Source organism: Lepidothrix coronata, unplaced genomic scaffold (assembly GCF_001604755.1).
Source record: "Lepidothrix coronata isolate B3197 unplaced genomic scaffold, Lepidothrix_coronata-1.0 Scaffold213, whole genome shotgun sequence".
In the NCBI taxonomy this organism is placed as follows: domain Eukaryota; kingdom Metazoa; phylum Chordata; class Aves; order Passeriformes; family Pipridae; genus Lepidothrix; species Lepidothrix coronata.
Window position 1 is genome coordinate 375,702 of NW_016690393.1, and position 20,457 is coordinate 396,158.

Here is a 20,457-nt window from a genome sequence, read left to right on the forward strand (position 1 = left end):
TTCCAGAGGCACAGGCTGTGGTTGGGAGCCTGATCCAGCTCCTTGTGGATGCACCAGCATCAGGTAGAGAAACACTTTTGCCCCCTCCCTTCCCCCAGGATAAGGAACAACTCAGGTTCCCCCGGGGTGGTGACCCCAAGGCGACATTTTCCATCCTCCCCTTCCCAACACACCTTGGATCTGATTTCCTCCAGGAAAGAAGGAACTGTCCAGCTTTCTGCTGCCAGCTCACCTCAGAGCAGAGCAATCCACACTGCCCAGGGTGGGCACAGCACCCACAAACCCCCCCAGCCCCAGGGGGTGCAGGAGGGATGCCCTGAAACTGCCCTGGCACGGGGGAGCAGGTTTAACCCAGCCATGGGGGAGCAGGTTTAACCCAGCCAGAGGTTCCTCCAGCTCAGGGATGGACCCAAGGCTGGCCATGGCATCCCCAAGGGACACGGGATGTGGGGGATCCCTCCCCAGGAGCCCGGGGTGGAGGCTGCCAGGGCATGGCAGGAACTGAGACACGGAGGTGTGACAGGAGACCCTTTAAGGTCTGGGGGTTAGGCTGGGGAAGGAGGGGAAATCTCATCATCCAAGACCTCAGGAGCGTCATCCAGGCTCCCCCACATCACCCACTGCTGTTTCCCACTCTCCCCAAGACACGTGTCCCCCAAAACACCGCTCCTCTGCTCTATCAGTCCAAGCCCCCCTGCTCCCGTCCCATCGCCCCTGCCCCTCCCACCACCACCCCCGGAGACAAACCCCGCTCCCGGCAGCCCCCTCCACTTCCCCGCGGCTCAGTTCCCCCCTTTATGATCAAACGACCCGCTGTGTGAAGGACCTCCATCCCCCCGCCCCACACCCCCCTCCTTGTCTCAGGAGCATCTCCCTCAGACCAGGAAGGTCTGGAGCCCCTTCCACCCATCCCTGTGGGAAGGGAAAGGAGCTCTCCCCTCCCTCCGTGTTCACCGGCCAGGCTGCAAAGGGGCTGCAAAGGCTGCCAGGGGAAGCCTCCCCTTCCCTCAATCCCTCTGCCAGAGCCCTGGAGCCGAATCCTCAAATATATAACAACCTTCCCCTCCGCAAATTGCGGCCCCAAACACGCAGCAGAGACCCCGCGGCGGCTGCACGAGGGGAGTGCGGGGGCAGAGAGGGGAGATCCCGTTCCAGGGGGTGCCGGGGGGGGTGTTCCTGGGCCGGAGGGAAGTTTCTGCTGCTAAAGATGCTGAGGGAGGGAGGGAAGGAGAAAGGGAAAAAAAAAAAAAAAAGAAAAAAAAATTCAAACAGACTTGGAAGGCACCAGGGAGGTGGAGGAAGGAAAAGGGGAGGAGGAAGAGGAGGAGGGAGAGAGGGGGGAGTGGGAGGCTGGCGAGGAGGGATGCAGCCCATCGCCGGGCGAGCTGCAAGGTGGGCAGCGGGAGCAGCGGCTCCGGAGAGGTTATAAAAGGCAGGAGCCGGGGCGCTGAGCGGAGGGGACTCAAAAGGGACCCGCAGCTTCCGCAGGGACCCTCCACGCTCCTGCGCCCGAAGCCCGGAGGATTTTCCCCCCGACGGCAGAAGGAGCCCGGCGGGAGCGGGGCCGGTGCCAGCCATGCCCCGCGGAGCTGGGCACAGGGGCAGCTAAGGATGGTGCCCGGCCCACGTCCTGCCCTCCTCCTCCTCCTCCTGCAGGTAAGGCGCTTTTAAGTTCTCTTCTCCCAGAAAGGGCCCTTCTGCCCCCTCCCCAGCACCCTCCGCTCGCCTTCCCCGCAGGGACTTCTCCATCCCTTTTGAAGGAAGGGAAAAGTAAGAGGAGAAACCGCCACACGAAGGGCCCCCCCTCGGGAGAATTCCTCCGGTCGAGGCTCTGGGGGGCTCGGCAAGAGCCCAAAACTGGCGGGGAGGGGGCTGAAGTCACCGAAAGGATTTCGTTTAATGGGGAAAAGAATTGCAGGCAGGTCCTCCCGAGCGCAGCCCAGCGCTCCCGCCTCGCACCTCCCAGGGAAAGCAGCTGCCACCAGGCTACTGGGAGGGGGTGATGGATGGGCACAACACAAAGGCGGGGTCTAATTGTGCCCCCCGGAACCGATTTTCTAAGGAAAGCTCTCCTCTTCCCCCCTCAGCCGCAGAGCACAGGACTTTTCCTCTCTCGTTTGCTCGCTGTGCGAGTGCAGCCACTGCTAATTCTGCAGCTCTGCACAACATGCAAATGCTTTGTCAGGAGCGATATTCCTCCTTCTCCAGGGCTCATCAGAAAGGAAACGCTGCCAGCCCAAAACACGTTTAAATCCCAAAGCCTGGGCAAAGGAGGTGAAGAGGTTTCCGGTGAAATCTTGAATATTATTTGAATGAACCTACAGAGGCAGCAAAAATGATCAGGTTTTTGACTAAACCTCTGTGTTAAAGGGGGTTAAAAGAGAAAACCCTGCCTGACTGGCTGCAGAATGATGTCTGAGTGGCCCAGCTGTGGCTGCAGAGTTAGAAGGGCAGGAAGAGCAGAGGGTCAGCCCTCCGTGGCTCCCACCCCTCGGGCTGTGCAGCCCGCTGGGCATCCCTGGCAGCAGGAGCAGAGGGAGCATTAACTGCCCCTCTGGGACAGGAAAGTTCTCACCCGAGTGATGAGAGGAGCTGATGAGCACCAGGAGACATCCCTGCCAAGTTGGTGTTGCTTTTAAAAGCTCCTCTTCCGAGCAGCTGCTCCCTCCTGTCACTGCAACCCCCTAAGCCTGATTTATGGGAGCTCTTTTGTGTTTATATTCCCTGGGTTGGTTTGTTTGGCTTTGTTCAGGCTTGGTTTGGCTCTGATGCAAGAAATGAAGGTGAGACAGGGCAGAATCTCTTCCCCCCCTGGTCCTTCTTGGCCAATCTGTGGGGACAGCACAGACCTGCAACAGGGGCAGGGTCTCCTGGGGAGAGCCAAGAGAGCCTGACAGCTCCTCACAGCCTCTGGGTGAGCAAAAAAGGGTCCTAAAATCTCCTAAAGGTGCTGAGACACAGCTCCCAACCTTTGCCAAACCTCCTCAGGCTTAGGGGATTCCCTGGGCATCCCGAGGTATTCCCCAAGGACGGGCTCCTTGGGAAGATGGAGCACCAAATCCTCGAAAAGCTTCCCGAGTTTGAGGCAAAACCATCCCTGTGCTGGGGCTGGGACCGGGAGGGGGTCCCAAAAACCAGCCCAAGCGAAGAGAAGCCTCTCCCAGCTGGCTCCAAAAAGAAACACCCAATCTCCAAAACCCCCCTTTGCAAGACCAGCTGTCTACTTCTTCCCATAAATGCATGGCTTCAAAATTCAGACCCTATTCCAGAACAATCCCAGCCCTCTCCTGGGGACAGTGGGGCTAAAGGAGCTCGGAACTCCAGCCTTCAGTGAGCACAGCCCTGCAGGCAGGTGTACCTGCAGCAGCCTCCAGCCTGGGAGTGCAGAGACCTGCAGCATTCCAGCTCAGCAGAGCTCAGCAGGGACAAATCTCCCCTGCCTGGACAGATTTTGAATCCTGCTTGGCACAGTTTGGGTGTTCCCCCGTTCACCTGCCCAGCAGCTCCAGTTTAGAATGGAATTGCCCACCTTGCCTTGCTGGGTGGGCATCCCTTGGGGGGGGGGGATCAGACAGTCAGAGCAGGAGACAGGCAGCCAAACGTGCTGCAAAACGCTCCCTGGCACCCTGCAAGTCATTTAAACAAACTCAGAAAGTGATTAAAATAAACCAGTTCACCTGCAGCTCTGCCAGGAGCCGATGACATTTCTGGGGCTGAAAAAAAACTGCAGAAGCATTTCATGCAAAAGCAGAGTTTGCTGCTGGGGGTGGGATGGTTTTCCCCTCTCCCTTGATCACCTCCAGCAGCAAGAAGCCCAAAACCCAGCCCTGATCCCTTCCCTGCTCCAATCCTTGCATAAGACGTGGAGCTGCAGTGGCAGGACGTGCTGGCCCTGGGGATCTTCTCCCAGTCCTGCTCTCCTTCCAGGCTGGAGTTGATTCAGTGGGGATGAAATCATCCCTGTGGTTTCGCATCTCCAGTGAAGAAGTGAATGGAAAAGGCACAGCCTGTTCCCAGAATAGCTGCTCTGTCACCAGAGCAGGAATATATAGGAATAGGATGAGAATATCCTGCACCACCAGCCCAACCCTGCCCTGAAATCCAGCTCTGCTCCCCCAGAACCCCGCTCGGGGCTGGCTCAGAAGTTTGTTGCGAGCGACAGGCTCGAGCTGAGATCCGAGTCTGCAGCACTGAGAGAGGCTGAGCCCGTGGTTTTATCTGGGAGAAGGGTTTTTGAACCCAAAGAAAGCACAAATCAACCCCCAAATCCTGGGGTTCCCTCTCCAAGCAGAGCCCAGGAGCTGCTGGCCAACGCTGGGAGCTGTCACTCACGAGCGGGTGGCTCTTGCTGAAGATGTAATCACATACCCAGGGGCCCATCTGTTGTTTTTCCTTCTCCCTGACTGTATTCTGAGCTGATGGAGAGACCCTCCTTCTCTGCAGGGTGTCCTGCTTTATGCACAGGCACCCACCCAGCAGCAGTCACCTCCAATCTGATGGCAGAGGGCAAAGGGGGTTGGAGTTTTGCAGATCCCAGTCCCTCTTCCCCCCCGAAATCTTCCCTGAAATCCTGCACTATCCACCCTGGAAAGGCAATGGCAGATGCAGCTTTGGTGTGGCCAAGTTTTCCCGAGCTGTGAATGCAAATAAACGGGAAGAAAATGAGGGTGAATGAAATTGTGGATGTTCCCCCCCCCGGGGTACGACCCTAAAAGGGTGATGGGTGAAGGGGGGAGGTGGGTTTTAGGATGCAGCTGGGGAAAAAAAAACTCCAATCCCAAACTGAAAACACTGTGAACGCACAGGAGTCCCACATGTACAGTCTGCAGGAGAGTTTAACACAACCACCTTAGAAAAACAGCCCTTCCTCATGCTTGTGTCCATCACTCCAACTCTTCCATAGCAGCCTCCACCCTGGAAAATCCAGATCCCACAGAAGCCCCCTGGATTGTGTCCCCTTCCCCAGCGTGTTTGTGCCATTAGCTTCCAATACCCAAATGCCATTAGTCATTTTTCCACCTGTCCCCCAAAATCTCCACGTCTCTCTTGACAGATAAATGAAGTCAGAATTATTTATGGCAAGAGAGGGAGACCAGAGCTTAATCCAGGAAAACCTTTAATTGCTCATAAATCAGGTTTTACAGGGCATTCATTTAGCCCTGATTGATATTCTTTTGTTAGGATCTGCATCCAGCACACTCAGAGAGAGACTCCCAAGCAGAATAAATACTCTCACCAAAGCCTCTTGTCTACACACCACGGGGACAGGCCCTCTAATGTGGATAAATTAATAAACTCAGGGGTTTTAGTGCCAGATGGAGGCATTCTCACTGCTGCTCTTCCCCTGAGTATCATCAGCCATGGAATATCTCCCCGTGGCTCTTGCTTTGAGCCTCATTCCCTGCCTGAGCTTTGCCTCGATGCTGGCAGGGTTTGGGATGGGGCTTTGGGCAGGAGGATCAGAGGAACCCTGGGATCATGGTGGGGGCAAAGCAGGTCACTGCTAGCTCTGGGACAGGGCTGGAAAGGGGGTCTTTCATGGGCCAGATGCTCCCTGGGGGTCTCACTCGTGGCTTGGACTGAGGATGGGACTTACCCCAGGGAAAGCCCTCAAGGTGGAGCAGGGAAGAAGCTCTCTGACGGTGCCTGGAAGTCAGAGGAGACAAAGGCAAAGGGATCCTTTGCAGAGCGAAGGCAGGGGACAGGCAGGGCTGGAGACACCCTGAACACCTCCAAGCACGTTGGAGGGGCAGCCCCTTCAGTGAGGCTGCTCAAAGCCACCTCCAGCCATGGCTGTGGCGTTGGCAGGACCTGCTCTGCCCCCTCCCTTCCCCCTCCACTGCTGCTGCTCTGCCACCCCGGGTTGGCATCCAGCTCTTTTAGCACTCCCTGTGTTTAACACCCAAAGTCTGTCTCAGAGCCCAGAGCAGGCTCCATCCCAGCCCAGTGCCCTCACACAGGCCCAGGGCAGTGGCTGCTCAGCCCTTTCCCAGAGTGTCCCGGGAAGTGTTTCCCATTCCACACCGAGTGTTGCCGAGGGCAGGGGCCCAGGGGAGCAGGACTGATGGGTGACAACGGTCCCTACAGCAAGAACAGCTCCAGGGTGGCTGGTTTGCACCCCCTCAGTCCCAGTGATCTCCCCAGCTCCGTGCCAAGCTCGTGCTGCTCCATCCCAGGGATTGCTGGGCTCTCCCATCCCAGCCCCATCCTGGATTGCTAATTAGGCTCAGAGCCATCCCTCTCCCTGCTCAGAGCTGCCAGCCCTCCCTGCCACGCACATCCCATCTTGTCTGAGGCAGCAGGACATCGAGGGGGGGAGGGACAGGCCTGGCTCTGGGTACCACAGTGCCGGGGGGTGACGCCGGAGTCGGATATGGATGTGTTAATTAATGGATGTGGATGTATTAATTAATATCCGTGGATTGCTTTGGAGAGGGAAAGCACTGCAGGGGGCCATTAATTCCTAATTGTTATTAATTGAATGTTGCTGCTAGGTCAGTGGCAGGCCACAGAGACCATGTGTGTGTGTGTGCTGTGCTGCTCACCCCCCCCAGTGCTGACCCTGTCCCAGCTCACTGTGCTGCATCTCCTGGCCCAGGGGACCTGCCACCCCATGCCCCTCACAGGCACGGGGAACAATTCAAAATATACAGTGGTTTTTTGGAGCCCTGGTTGCCCCAGGACGTGGCTGGTGCATCCAGATCAGAGTGACCTGCCCCACAGGCTGAGAGACCCGAGGCAGATGCTCCTCAGTGCCTCAGTGTCCCTTCTGGGCCAGCCTGGGCACGGTGGGTGGTGGGACATGGACCACAGTGGGTGTTTGCCGTGGGTGGGATGCAGCAAACACGACAGCAGGGTCAGATTTTGGTGTCTGAGCCATACAGGGAGGACTGGCTGGTCCTGCTGCACAAAATGTGGGGCTGAAAGGCAGGAGCTGGTGCTCCTCGAGGTCTGAGGTTAAACCAGCACCCTCAGCATCTGCTGTGTGTGAAAGGGGGACGTCAGCAGAGCCTGGAAGGGAGCTGGGTGGGTGCTGAGGCACCAACAGGAGAGAGGGCCAGTGTGGGCCCTCATGGGGCCAGTGCAGGTCCCAGCAGAACCCCCATCCCCCTGGGAGCAGCTCCCAGGGCTGACTGGGACCTCTGTGCAAAGCTCCTGGACGAGCAGATTGCCTTCCTTCCCGGGCAGCTGAGCGCTCAGCTGGAGCTCTCCGGGATTTTGGCAGCCTGGGAGGGGTGGGGGAGCTCTCCCCACTGCAGAGCAGGGTTTGGGGGGCCGGGGGGGCAGAGGGACACGGCCCCTCTCTGGCCCGAGCAGGTCCCCCCGCCGTGCCGGGGCCGGTGAGGTGAGGTTGGCTCAGCCCGGCCAGGCCGGGCCCTGCTGGGAGCCAGGTGGCATCTTACGGCAGCGATGGCCTGGCAGGAGCAGCTCCTCAAGGACAGAGCTTTGACCTGTTCTCGCTGCAAAGCCTGGGGAGGGGCTGCAGGGACCCACAAAGAGCAGAACAGACGAGCCCCCGCCCGTCTGGTGGGTTTGGCTGGGGCAGATCCCCCTGCAGCTGCCACTTCCCCCCAGCTCATCCCCCTCCACGGGCTGGCACGAGTGGGACAAAACCTCTGTCGAGGGCTGTGGCCACACTGCAGCGAGACAAGACTCAGAGCCTGGCAGAAAAAGCTCTCAGCGTTTGTTCTGGTCTTGGGGAAGGTTTTTTTTTTTTCCCTTTCTTTCTGCCTTCTGTAGCTGTTTGAGCTCGTTTGCAAAGGCTGCGAGGAGCCAGCGACTGCGCTCCGTCCACACCCCGCTCGGGCTGCAGCTCGGGCCATGTGCTGCTCCCTGTGCTGCTCCGTGCCAAGACCTCTCCCTGTGTCTGGAAGGAGAACGGGCACTGCCAGGCTGGAGCAGGCTGTGATTAGGAGAAACCCGTCCAATTAACACTTGAGAGCCTGCTCAGGTAGGCAAAGCATCCCAGCCCCTTCGGGGATGAACCCTTTTGTCCCAGCTACCCGTGCAAAGAGCCACCAGGTCAGTCGGGCAGGAGCTGTGGGAATCCAGGCAGGGGGGGAACAGAGGGGTGCAGACCCCCTACACCTTGTTTACTCCACTTCTGGAGTTTGGGTGGTCTCAGCTCTCAGAAAGGAGACACAGGAGGTGCTGGGCTCCTGCAGGACCAGCCCCCCAGGAGCTCCATGCAGCTCCCAGGGTGGGGTTCAACTCCTGGATCCCCTGTGCCATTTGGAGCAGTCACAACAGGGGAGCTATTCTCAGCTCCACTTCTACCTGACATCTCTCTTGCTGTCAAAACCAGCTTCCCAAGGCAGTTAAACAATTGTTTGGAAAAGAGCAAGTGGGTGCTGAGCTTGTCTGCGTGTCTGAATAAATCCTGCTAATGTTTCCATAAGGCCCGGGGAAGGCTGGGTGTGCCAGCCAGAGCAGACAGTGTTCCTAAGGCTGAAGGGCAAGAGGAGGAACGTCTTCTCCCTGCTCAGAGCAGTTTGGGAGTTAAATGGCCCTTGGGAAGGGGGATCAGGCACTAGGGACCAGCCTGGCTGGTGGGGAAGGTGAAGGTTGTTGTTCATGACATTGGTTCCATGTGGGATGACATCCAACCCCCCACCCCAAGGAGATGGGGGCTCACCTGCAAGCAGAGGAGGTGCAGCCCTTCCTGCCTCCAGGCTCGGGGCTTTTCCCAAGGGATCTGTGAGTGGTGTATTTTGGGGCACAGCTCTGCCTCTCAGCCAGTGGGTTTTCTCCAGGGGGTTTGCTCAGTCCTTGCAGGGAAGGTGAAAGAAGTGGAGTTCAGCCTCATCCATCAGCCCCATCCCCTGAGCAGAGGGGACAAACCTGTCTCTGAGCCAGAGGAGAAAGTGGGCAGCTGGTCAGGTAGAAATCTGTGTTCTTCCAAACACCAGGTCCCCTCCCTCCCCCATCTGGGACTCACAGCACCATCCCCGTGCCACCCTCGCAATCCCTGCATCCCTGCAATTCCCTTTCTTGCTTTAATTTCCCCAAACTCCTGCAAAGGCACGATAATTCAATAGTTGTTTTTTCCAAAATAGCTCCCCGTGCACAGAGTTGATGGTTTTCACTCTTAGCAGGGCAGCAGGGATAGATCCTGATCCGTGCTTCCCGACACAATGGGATTTTGGTGTCTGCTGACAATTCTCCTGGGAAAAAAAGCCTTTACCAGCCCTGGCTGTCTGTGGATCTGATCTCCTTAAGGATGTGTATGAACATCTTCCCACTGACAGCTTACAAGGCTGGGATTTCAATAAGGGATTGCAAATCCGATCGCGGCGTCGGGCTCGTGTTCCCCCTGCCTGCTCCCGGGATTCAGAGATGCAAAACCCAACAGCGTTGATTAAAATGCTAAAGAGCACAAGCTCTCCACCACCACTCAGCAGGGGCTGTGCAGGAGGGTTTGCTGAGGAGGGGTGTGTAGGGCAGGAGGGGAAGCAAAGCAGAGAGCGGGATGAGCCCTGGGAATCCATCCTGCCCGTGGGTATGTGTCCACTGCGGGGGTGGCACCCAGCAAGCCAGGCTCAGATCCGACCCGAGGAGGGATGTGGGGCTGGGGAAGCAGCATATTGCCCATCTAACCCTGCCTGGGGTCTGCTTTCTCCCCATGCAGGCGTGCCTCCTCTGGGACAGCCGGGCTGCAGCCTCCATCCAGGAGCAGTACTGCGAGAGCCTGGCGCCTGCCACCAACCACAGCGGTGAGTGTCCCCCGTCCCCAGCCCCCCCAACCCCCCAGCGGTGTCTCTGGGGTGTCTCTGGGCAGATGTGCAGCTGCCTGGACCCTTTTTGGGGAGGTGGGATGTGCTGAGGCTGTCACAGCCCCGTGTCACTCCTCTCGGGGTGACACTTGAGGCAGGTGGGAGATGCAGAGCTCAGGAGAGCTAAAAACGGGGGAAATAAGTGTCTGTTGGGCTGGGCTTTGGGGGGAAGTGGGCAAAGAGACACCTGTCCAGCCCCTGCTCCCTCAGTGCCCATTCTCTGCCATGCCCAGGGACACCTTTGTCCCCTATGTCCACCCTCCTCTGCCATCCCCCTGCCCAGGGGTGGTGGCTGGAGGTTGTGACCTTCTGTGGAGATCGTGTCACCAGCACAGTGTGGCCACCAAGTGCCACCCTCCATCCCCAGCACTCCTAGACTTGTGCCACTGAGCACTTTGGGAGGTCACCAGCCACGAGGAGCTTCTGGGGACGTGGCCATGGCCAGGGCTGGCTCAGCCAAGCTGGGTGGCAGCAGCAGGGTCATGAGCAGCTCACTCCTCCTCAGCATTGTCCATGGGTTTGCATCCAATCAGGTCAGGCCTTGTGCCAAAAGTGGCTTTTAGCCTGTATTCGGGACGTGACTTGGATGTCACCTCAGCAGTGACAGGTCTGGTTCAGTGACAGGTTTCGGGGGAGGAGAGGTGTGAGAGAGAGAGAGGAGCTCACAGGGACAAGGAGAAAAGTCCTCCCCAGCTCAGGGATGCTGCAGGCTTTGTTTTCCCATGACTGAATGAAGCCCGGGGCCACCCGGGTGAGGGATGGCCACGGGCACCCAGCCCTGACAGATGGGTGCCCACCACCCAGCTCCTGTTAACAGCAGCATTACAGACTCCTTCCTAACAAACCACAGCTGATTGAGTGCCTGGCCAAGCCCAGGCCACCACAGAGCCCTGCAAGGAGCATCCCAAATCCCAAGAGGTGGAGGCAGAAAGCCTGGGGAGAGAATGGCAGTGCCCCGGTGTCTGTTCAGGAAACCCGGTCATCACTCATGTGCTTTGCTCCCCGAAAGGTTTCATCACTCTGCTGCTTGAAGTGCTGTGCTTGGCTGTGTTAGGCTGGGATAAATGCTGACCCAGGGCAGCAGGCAGGTCCCAGAGAATCCTCGTGGCCTTTTCCACCCGCTGCTGGAACCTCCCGAGCCCAGGGGAGAGGGCAGAGAGGGGGGAGAATTTCTGCCGTGGTTTGCTGACGGATGTGCCCTGCAAAAATCACCCCCATCCCCAAGCAGCGGGAGCTGCTTTCTGCAAGGACTGGGCTTTGCTCAGCGGGGGTTTCTCAGCGTGATTCCAGGCAGGATTTAGTGCCCCTCGGTGCCCATCGCTCTGGCACAGGGACAACTTGTCACAAACCTGCGCAACGTCCGTCGGCTCCACCCCCCCGACCTGCCATCCCCGAGCGACTCGTTAATTTGGGATGGGGCTGGCACACAGGAGAGACACTTCCAGCCGCAGGAGGGGGCTTAGAACAAGAGGCAGAGATAAACTAATTGTCTTCTGTCTGCGTGGTAAGCGGAGCTCAGCGCCGGCCCCGCTCCTTGGGGTCCATTTAAGCCCAGCCTGGTGGAGGCAGCGATTCCCACCGAGGGATGTTACAGAACTGGGAACTTTGTTTGGAGGCTGTTTAACATGGAGAGCTGTTGGGATGATGCTAATGAGAACTGCGGCGAGGCCGGGAGACTTAATTTGTGAGTGCCTGCACAGCCCTTGGGAAATGGCACATGCTGAGAACACGAGCCCGGGGCTCCCCCAGCGCAGGGCTCGGCGGGGGATCTGTTGGATGCACACAGGGGCAGTGCCTTGTGTCTGTGTGCAGCATCCCCCCTCTGAAAAACAGCCCAGCGTGGGCTCTCCTCCTCCCCCAGGCCACCAGTCCCTTCCTCACTTGATGTCCCAGGTTTTGAGGAGGATGTGTGGCCGGCCAGTGATGTCACCAGGGTGCCAGTGCTCCCTGAGACACGTGCACTGAGCTGGGAAGGTCTCTGCCACAGCAGTGGGGTGGGGGCAGACTGGGGTGATGCTCACCAGGTTTGGGCAGTGCAAGCAAACCCTCATCCCAGGAAGTGGAGCAGCTGAGCCCCACAGAGATCCCCTGGCCTACCCTCTTATCACCATGGATTTACCCACCTTCTCCAAGTCCCCCTGCACTGCCTGCACAGGTGTGATGGTCCAGCTTGATATTTTAGGTATCCATCAAAAATACCCCTTGGTGAGCCCCTGATCCTGGCCAGGGCACCCACACCCAGCTGGACACTCCCTCAGAAAGCTGCATCCCACAGGAGCAGTGAAGCAGGAATATCAGGCTGGACTCGAGGCCAGCGTGGGGCATTCGGAAAGTAGGATCTGCTGCACCCCCAGGCAGCTGGAAGCCAAGAAATTCCCAGCTCAGGCTGAAAAGGACCACAGCGAGGATCAGCAGCGCTTGTCTGGGGTGGATGGGTGCTGTCCCAAGGGCTCCCAGCCCACACATTCCCTGGATTTCCCTCGCAGATGGTTTCAGCTCCCGGGCTCTGTGCGCGGCTGCTCCTCGCTCTGCCGCAAAACCCACCGGGGAGGTCCTTTCATCCACCGAGGGGCAAAGCATCCCCCTGCAGCTGCAGGATGGCTTCCCTGGGGAAGGGAGGGGGAATCTGAGCAGATGGGAAAGCCTCTTCCTCATGAATACCGAGGCTTTTCCAGAGCAGCTCAGCGGGAAGCACTCGAGCTTCCCGAGCGGAGCGAGCTCGGAGCGCTCGTGCGGCTGCTTTGCTGCTCGGAGCTCTCAAACCTGGGATCAGCCCAAGGAGCTGCCACCCAACTGCCAATATCCCTGTCTGGTCCACTCCCTTAAGCTTGTTACCACAATAAATTCTTCTCCTCAATCCCGTGTGTGTGCTCAGGAGAGAGAGGGGAGTGCAGGCAATTCCTTCTCAGCAAAGAAACGTTTCCTGCCACTGCAAGTTCACCTAAAGCGAAGGGAAATGACACCACGGCGAGGCAGAACTGAAAAGAAATGTCTGGGTTGGGTTTTTTCTTTTTGTTTTCTTTTTTTTTTTGAACTGGAGGTTTTTTCAAGGGGGAAATGGAGCGTAGCTTTGCATTGAATAAAGCAAATTTAATTGGTCCAGATCCAGCAAAACCCTGTGGCTGAGGAGCAGCGAGTGATGAGAACATTTCCTTCACGGGCACTTTATCAGACAGGTTTGGTAACACCTCTCCCAGCGGGTGACAAGTTTGACCAAGAGCTTTTCCACCCACTCCAGCTCAGCTCCCCAAAGCGCTGACGCTGCTCCAGCAGCTCTCGTGCCACTGCTCTTCCATTCACTCCCTGACTCCCTTGGGGTGAGACTGGAATTTCAATTCAGAAAGGTCAAATTAACAGCAGCAGCGCCTCTTTTCCCTTCAAGCCTCGTTGGCATCTCTCCCACCAAGGCAGAAATATTAATAAAGGAGCTGGGCAGGGGCTAAAGAGGCAGCAATGAGCCCTGGCAGGGATGGAAGGAGAGACCTGATACTTGGTTTGGGGACCAAAAAATGGGAAATCACCTTATATGGAAAATCATCGTGGTTTAAGTGTGTACTGGCATTGATAAAGCCATCCTGTTCCATCATCTGGGAAAGAGGGATGTCAGCAGCAACTCCCTCATATTCATAGATTTCATTGGAGTGGAGGAGGGAAGACGATGAGGTTTGCTGGTAGGAAACAGTGTCCTGGCACAGAGCAGCAGCCCCAGCAGTCAAACTGCACTTTGCAGGGGGCGCAGAGAAGTCCTTGCCAGCTGCTCTGTGCAGTTGTAGCCAAACTAGAAGGCTCTGTCAGGAAAACTCTGCCAGGGAGGGACTGTGCTGCTTCTCTCACCCACCACCAAACCCCAGCCAAACCCAGGGAATGAACCACTTGCTGCCATGCTTGGTTATAACACAGATCCCACCACTGCAGGGGTCATCTCAGGAGAACGTGATACACCCCAAACCCAACCCTCTACATTTTCTATTTCTGTAAAGCTGTTCATGGATCAGCCTTAAGTGACAACAAGCCAGGCTTGGTGACTCCTATTTATTCTTCTCCAGAGCAGCAGCAAAGACTCGAGGGGACAGTCAGTGATGGTAAATAGCAACAAGCCAAAAATTCATTACAAAGGCACTTTGCTATCATAACATTTAATTAGCCTGGGTAATTGTTTTTCATGGAGAAGTGTGGGACTTGAAACGCTTGGGAGGATGGCTGGGGATTTTTTTAAGGGCTGGAGTCTGACAAAGGTAAATAGAGGCACCCAATGCCACCAAAAGCAGTGCTGGAAGCAGAGTGTGAGCAGGGACGTATTCTGAGGCAACCAGAGTTGCTCCCAGCCATCCTGAGGCCCCAGCCCTGCCTCAGAGGGAGGGCAAGCAGCTCCACCACCCCAATTTTACCCCACGTTAACCTGAATTGTCCCCCAGTGCCGTTTCCCTCGATGCCTCGGGGCGTTGTGCAGCATTTAACACCCGAGTGGCCCCACGGGAGGGACGGAGCCGCCCCTCCCTGGCACAGCAGCACCTTGAAATAAAAACATCCCCCTCCCAAAGGCCCTTGTTTTGGGGCAATAAGGTGTGAAATCCGCTCCCCCAGGGTGGTGGAGCTGCCTGGGAGGGACGAGCAGCTCTTTGTGCCGGCGCTGCAGTGAGTGTATCTTGATTAGATGTGGAGACGAAGCCCTGATTGCCAAAGGCAAACGCTGCAGCAGACACACGGGGGACACGCTCAGGGGCTGAGGCAGCAGCAGGGCGGTCACAGGGGACATCAGGGACGGACAGAGAGAACTGCGGTTGAATAAGAGCTGGGGACAGGTAGTGATAGGAGTTAACACCGTTCAGCTGCTCCTCAGCCTCTGGAGACGCCTCGGATAAATAACCCCGTCACTCCTGTGATTCAGATTTCCATCCTCTCTGCCGGCTCCTTTGCGCTGCAGAGGGGGAGGGAGGCGTCACCCTCGGACCAGTCACAGCAGTGTCTGTGCCCAGCAAACAGACTGGGATGGGGCACAGCCTCCACTGGGGCACAGCTTTGCCCAGGGGAGACAAGGACATGTTTACCAGCACTGTTTTATCAGCACTGTTTTATCAGCACAGCCTCTGCTTTCCTCCTCTGGTGGTACAATAACCCTTCAGACCCCCTGGCACCGGCTCAGGAGCACCGGGGCCACGCGTCTGGTGGTGCTGGCCCGGGAGAAACCCGCTCCATCCTCTTTACATTCCCTCAAAAATCTTTTGGCAGGTGAAGCCGGGGCTGGAGAGCTTTGCCCTGCCAGGATTCACTCGGGTGTGTGGCTTTAGCTCGCAGCCATCTCGGGGGGAGCTCTGCGAGTGTTGGGAGCAGGCTGGAGAAGGATGTTTTCTATAAACAGATGGGATATTGCTACAGTTCTCCTGAGACAGTTATTGTGATGTAGTTGTCTCAGTGTAAGTCCCCGGACAGGCACGTTTTTGCTGCAGAAGAAAGTAAATGCTTTATACTGTTTGCACTACTTCCAAAGGCAATGGGGTGAGAAGGGATTGGAGTGACTTCCCCTGTGCCACATTCCCCAAAAGGCAGGGGAATTCAAAGCAGGACCAGCTCCCTCCTAACCAAAATTCCATGTTTTTGTGCGGGAAGAAGCCAAAACAGGGGGATTTAGCGCAGGTAGGAAATTCATTTGACCCTTCCTGCTGTAAATCTGCAAAGCCCAAACCTGTGCAGCCAACGGAGCTGAGAACGGGGGAGGATAATCCCCCTGCAAACAGGGATGGGCTGCCGAGCAGACAGGGAAGCATTTAGCACTGATACATGTAATTTCCATGCTAAACAGTGCTCCGAGTGCTGGGAGCCGTGTGCCGCTGGGAGCAGCTGGAGCAGAGGGGATCTCGCAGCCCTCACGGCGCTCTTTGCCTTTGCTGTTTTACTTAACCCTTCCCCAGCAGGAGGGGTTTTTTTTCCCTTCCCCACGTGCTGGAAGAGCAGGAAGAGCAGCCTCTGCTTTCTGCAGCTTTTCCTCATCAAGCATCTCTCAGCGTGAGCCTGGGAAAAGTATTCCAGCCACCCACTGGATTAAAAAGTGGTGGGACAGACCCAGAAATCAATGCAGGGGCAAAGCCTGCTGAGCACAGGGTGAGGTCCCCGGAGCACCCACAGCCTGGTGAGCACCTGACTGCACCCCCTGACCCAAATGTCACCCCCAATGTCAGCCCTGAGCCGTGGGATGAGGAGGGGGTTGGGCTCCCGGTGATGCTGCTCCACCTCCCCCGTGGTGGGACCGGTGGGACCCCCCCGGGTTTGTCACCTGGTGGGTGGGTGTCTGTCACACTCTGCCAGTGCCACACGGCATTAAATCAAGCACCTGGGAGATAGTAAAGCCAGACTCGAGCAGATGTGTCACCGAGTGACGCCACCTCTGTCTGGCCACATCATCTCCAGGGGTTTATCCTGGGTTTGGTTATTCCTGGCCCTGCTGATGGAGAACATCATCCTCGCTGCTCCCTGGCCCTGCTGACTTTTCATTCCTGACTCTCCTCCCTGAGCTGTGCCCCAGCACAGCTCCTGGGATGCAGGAGGGAAGCTGAGGCATGAGGGGATGTGGAAAAAATGAAGTTTTATTGTGCTCAGCCCCACCAGTGCCAGGATGGGAGGGTTTGGTGGCTGCATGAGCTGCTCTGGGCATCAGCACTGTGCAGTCCCCACTTTCCCGGGCTGGGTTATTCCAAGTGAAGCTTTTCCCATTCCAGACCCTCAAGCAGCTCCTCACCTGGGTGGCTCCCAGGGAGAGCACTTGCAAATTAACTTTGTCCTCAGTCGAAGCAATTACTGCTTGTTTTTTCTTTACATGGCTGAATATAATCATAAAATTTTAAACAGGGCCTTCATTTCTCTGTGACCCTCCATTTCTCTGCCAAATTTGGGTCAAAACAACGAAGGAGCTCAATGAATGCAAATGGATGCAAAAGGCAGAGACACTCACACGTGATTAAGGGCACCTTGTTTCCCATGAAATAGAGGCTTAAAACAGTTAATTTAAAGGCAAGGTTGCCACAGCAACCCTACACATTAGCAAAGCTAAAAGCAAAGGTCATTGTTAAAATTAATTTCTCCCTACAAGCTCTGGGAGGCAGAAGGTAACACTCACCACGCTGATGCTTCCCTGTCTCACATGCCTGGAAGTTGTTCTCCCTTGCTAAGATGTTTGAGGAAAACACTGGAAGCGCTGAAAATTCGCTCTGAGAAGGTCCAAAAATAACAATATTCCTCCATAAAAACCTCAATCGTATTAATAACACAGTATTATTATTTTTTTTGGTCACTCTTCAGCCAGCTCCAGCCATAGGACTTTTTGGGCAAGGCATTCAAACAGCAGCCAGGAATTCTGGGGGAGAGGAAAGGCCGTGTTCCTGCACCCAAGGAGCTGTGAATTGGGATGGTTTTGCCTTAGGAAATGGCAATTCCTGTCTCTGTGCCAGCAGCACAAACATCTCTGCTATCCAGGAGTGGTTTGGACTGAACTCTGCCCCTTCCAGTGTCTCCTGCCCATCCATCTGCTGCTCGTCTGGGATCATATTATATGGATATTCCAGCCATTGTGCTTCCCACCTCGCTGGGAGATGGAGCAGGGACATATTTAGCTTCAGGACATGTTGTTCTAAATATATACAATTTATACATAAAAGAGCCTGCAATCTGGCCTACCTAGTGCCTACGTTAGCACACTCATGGAGCTGGGAAAAGCACACAAGTCCTTCTTGGAATCTGAAATAGAAGCAGCACATTTGGAGTCTTTTTCCCGGGAAAGGCTGGAAGAGACCAACGGGAATGGCTGGGAAGGAGGGAGGGTTTGGAGCCAGGAGGTGTGGGAGGGTTGGAGGGGCTCTGAGGAGCATCCCAGCAGAGCCAGGCTGGAGTCACCACCAGAGAAACTCTGGCTCGTTGCCTGTTGTGGGGCTGGATGGGTGGAGGAAGGAGCAGGGCTGGAAGACCAGAGCCAGGGAACCTCCAGCTGATGTGAAGCCAGGCCTAAAACCAGGCTTGGGCCAGAACTGGGCTTAATCTGGATATTTAGACAAGACCAGGGTCACAGCCATGGGCAGGAGCCTTGGCACAGCCCCTGTTTGGTGTTTGAGGGCTGAGCTCCTGGGCTCATCCAGCGCTGCAGCCCAGCTGTCCAGGCAAATCCTGACCCTGGAGGTGGCCCGTGGTGGCCCCCAGCCCCCCAGTAACCCCGTGGCCTTGTCCCCACAGGTCCCCAGTGCAATGCCTCCGTGGATCTGATCGGCACGTGCTGGCCCCGCAGCGCCGTGGGACAGCTGGTGGCCCGGCCCTGCCCCGAGTTCTTCTACGGGGTGCGGTACAACACCACCAGTAAGAGGGGCAGCACCCCTGGGGACATGGGGGGGGAGGGCTGGGGGACACGGGTGACAAAGCATCTCTGGGCACAGAGCTCTTTTTCGAGCAAAGAATCCCGGATTTCGGGGAGGGTGGTTTCGCTGCAGCAGCTCCCTGAGCAGGTTCTCCTGGACGGAGGAGAGGGGCTGCTGTCCCCATCCTGGGGACAAGGGCAGAGGAGTGAGCCTGCCCAGCCACTGGAGGTGGCACAGGGGGTCTGCAGCTCCCAGCTGAGCAGGGACTGGGGGCCTTTGCAGCTCAGCCCCTCCTGGCACGGGTGGCTGCACTGTCACTTCCAGGGACGTGCTGGGAGCAGGGGACGAAGTGAAGGCACATAAAAAGTGCCCAAAGCCATTCCTAACACAGAGTGGAGTTTCTGCCCACCCAAGTGCTGCTTTTAATGAAAAAAAATCTTGTTTCCCACAAAAAACCTCACTTTTTCCATCCCACACGCTGTTGCAGCAGTGCAGGATGACATGCACGGGGCTCCTGCTTTGTGGTGCCTCTGCTGCCATTGCAGGGGTGTCTCTGCACTAATCCCTTCCTGTTCCTGCCTCCCAACCCCGCCCATCCCTGTCCCATCCCATCCCCCTGATGAGGCTCAGGGGCTCTCCTGTTGAAGGAAGCCCAGCATCACCCCAGTTCTGCCATCACCCCGCTGCTCACACCAGCACAGGCTGCTCCAGGCTCCTCCTGGAACTCCTGGAATTCCTCCCCGCTCAGCCTTTGCCACTCACTGTCCTTGCTGGGGGTCAAGAAGATCCCAATTCAGATTTTGGAGACGTGGTGAGGGCGGTGCTACGGGAGGGACAGTTTTGGAAGTGGGTGTAACAGCTGAGGTAATGCCCAAATATTGTAACTGGAATCTGAATATTGTAATTAGGATCCGAATATTGGAATTAGATGATGGTGTAAAGTTGTGAAGCCTGTGCAGCTCAGGGTGTGTGTGCAAATTATTCCTGTGCACCCTCAATAATAAAGGGGTGCTTTTAGCCTCTTAATACTCAAAATAGTCCAGGGGTTTATTCCTCCTCCTTTAAGGCATCCCTCTTTTCCAGACAATGGCTACAGGGAGTGCCTCGCCAACGGGAGCTGGGCAGCCCGGGTCAACTATTCCCAGTGCCAGGAGATCCTCAGTGAAGAGGTAGGACCTGGGGAGGGCCCTCCCTGAGGATGAGTTGGGAAAGGAGGCAGATCCAGGTCAGGAATGCCCAGTGGGAGCTCTGGGATCTGAGGCTGTGTGTGGCAGTGGTGACCCCCCTTCTTCACTTGGATTTGTGTTCCCTGTCAGAAGGAAAAGCCTGTTTCCATCCCCTTTAAAAATCCCAGGGAATTGGCAGTGTGAGGTCTCCGGGCATCTGGATACAGGTTCTTCAGCCCCATCACCCTCCTGACACAGCACTAAGGACAAACCCCATCCTGCCCTGCTGGCAGTGAAATAAAGGAGATATTTAGGAAGCTGGAAGGTATAAAAATCAGGGATCAAGAATTACAAGCCCCTGAGTGGTTCGAGCCACCCCTCAGAGCAGAGGGGAAGAGATAAGGGTTGTTCATTTGCAGCTGATACCACCTCTGGTATTTAAGATGCTGATATCTCTTGCCAGGAATGGTTTTCTCACTCGGTTAATTGCTAATTCACAGGTTGGATGAGTGCCTAACAGCAGGAGCGATCAATTAATTTAATTACCACTCACACCTTCCCTCTGCCCGAATTTATCCCAGCCTCTCAGCTGCCCCCAGGGCAGGGGGGGGATGAACTGAGACATCAGATTGCAGCGAGCCCAGCTCCGTTCCAGCAGGGTTTCCACAGAGGATGGGCTGGGGATGGCCCAGCTCTGAGCAGGGGTCAGGACTGGGATGTGAAACCAGGCTGGTGCCTCCCCTGCCCACATTACCCCCACCCCCTTCCATCCCTTTGATCTCTGAAAAAGGGCCCAAAATTGGCAGTGCAGCTCCCGCGGGTGACGTGCTGGAGGAGGGGGGTTTGTGGGGCTGCTGGGGCTGCTCTGACCCCCCTCCCCGTGTCCCCCCCCAGAAGAAGAGCAAGCTGCACTACCACATTGCTGTCATCATCAACTACCTGGGCCACTGTGTCTCGCTGGGGGCCCTCCTGGTGGCCTTTGTCCTCTTCATGCGCCTCAGGTGAGTGACACAAACGTGTCCCTGCCGGGGGGACGAGCCCAGGGAGGTCACTTGTAGGGCTGAGTGGCCTTGCTGGGACCCCAGGGGCGACCAGCTGGGGCCATGCCCTGGGTGAGGTGGGCAGGAAGGCAGCCAGGAGGGGGAAGGCACCAAGGAGCACCCTCTGCTTCCATAACCAGGG

The 20,457-nt window shown here is 56.7% G+C and overlaps 1 protein-coding gene across 1 annotated transcript in view; it reads left to right on the forward strand.

Annotated features, from left to right (window-relative positions):
- The first annotated feature begins 1,348 nt into the window (after nt 1-1,348).
- The window catches only part of LOC108506359 (corticotropin-releasing factor receptor 1), a 31,253-nt gene continuing 12,144 nt past the window's right edge, over nt 1,349-20,457 (forward strand). Inside the window, exons 1-5 of the mRNA XM_017833286.1 lie at nt 1,349-1,656; nt 9,629-9,713; nt 17,991-18,110; nt 19,193-19,278; nt 20,170-20,276. Coding sequence (XP_017688775.1) covers nt 1,612-1,656; nt 9,629-9,713; nt 17,991-18,110; nt 19,193-19,278; nt 20,170-20,276 — 443 coding nt within the window. The 5' untranslated portion in view covers nt 1,349-1,611. The remainder of the gene's footprint in view (nt 1,657-9,628; nt 9,714-17,990; nt 18,111-19,192; nt 19,279-20,169; nt 20,277-20,457) is intronic.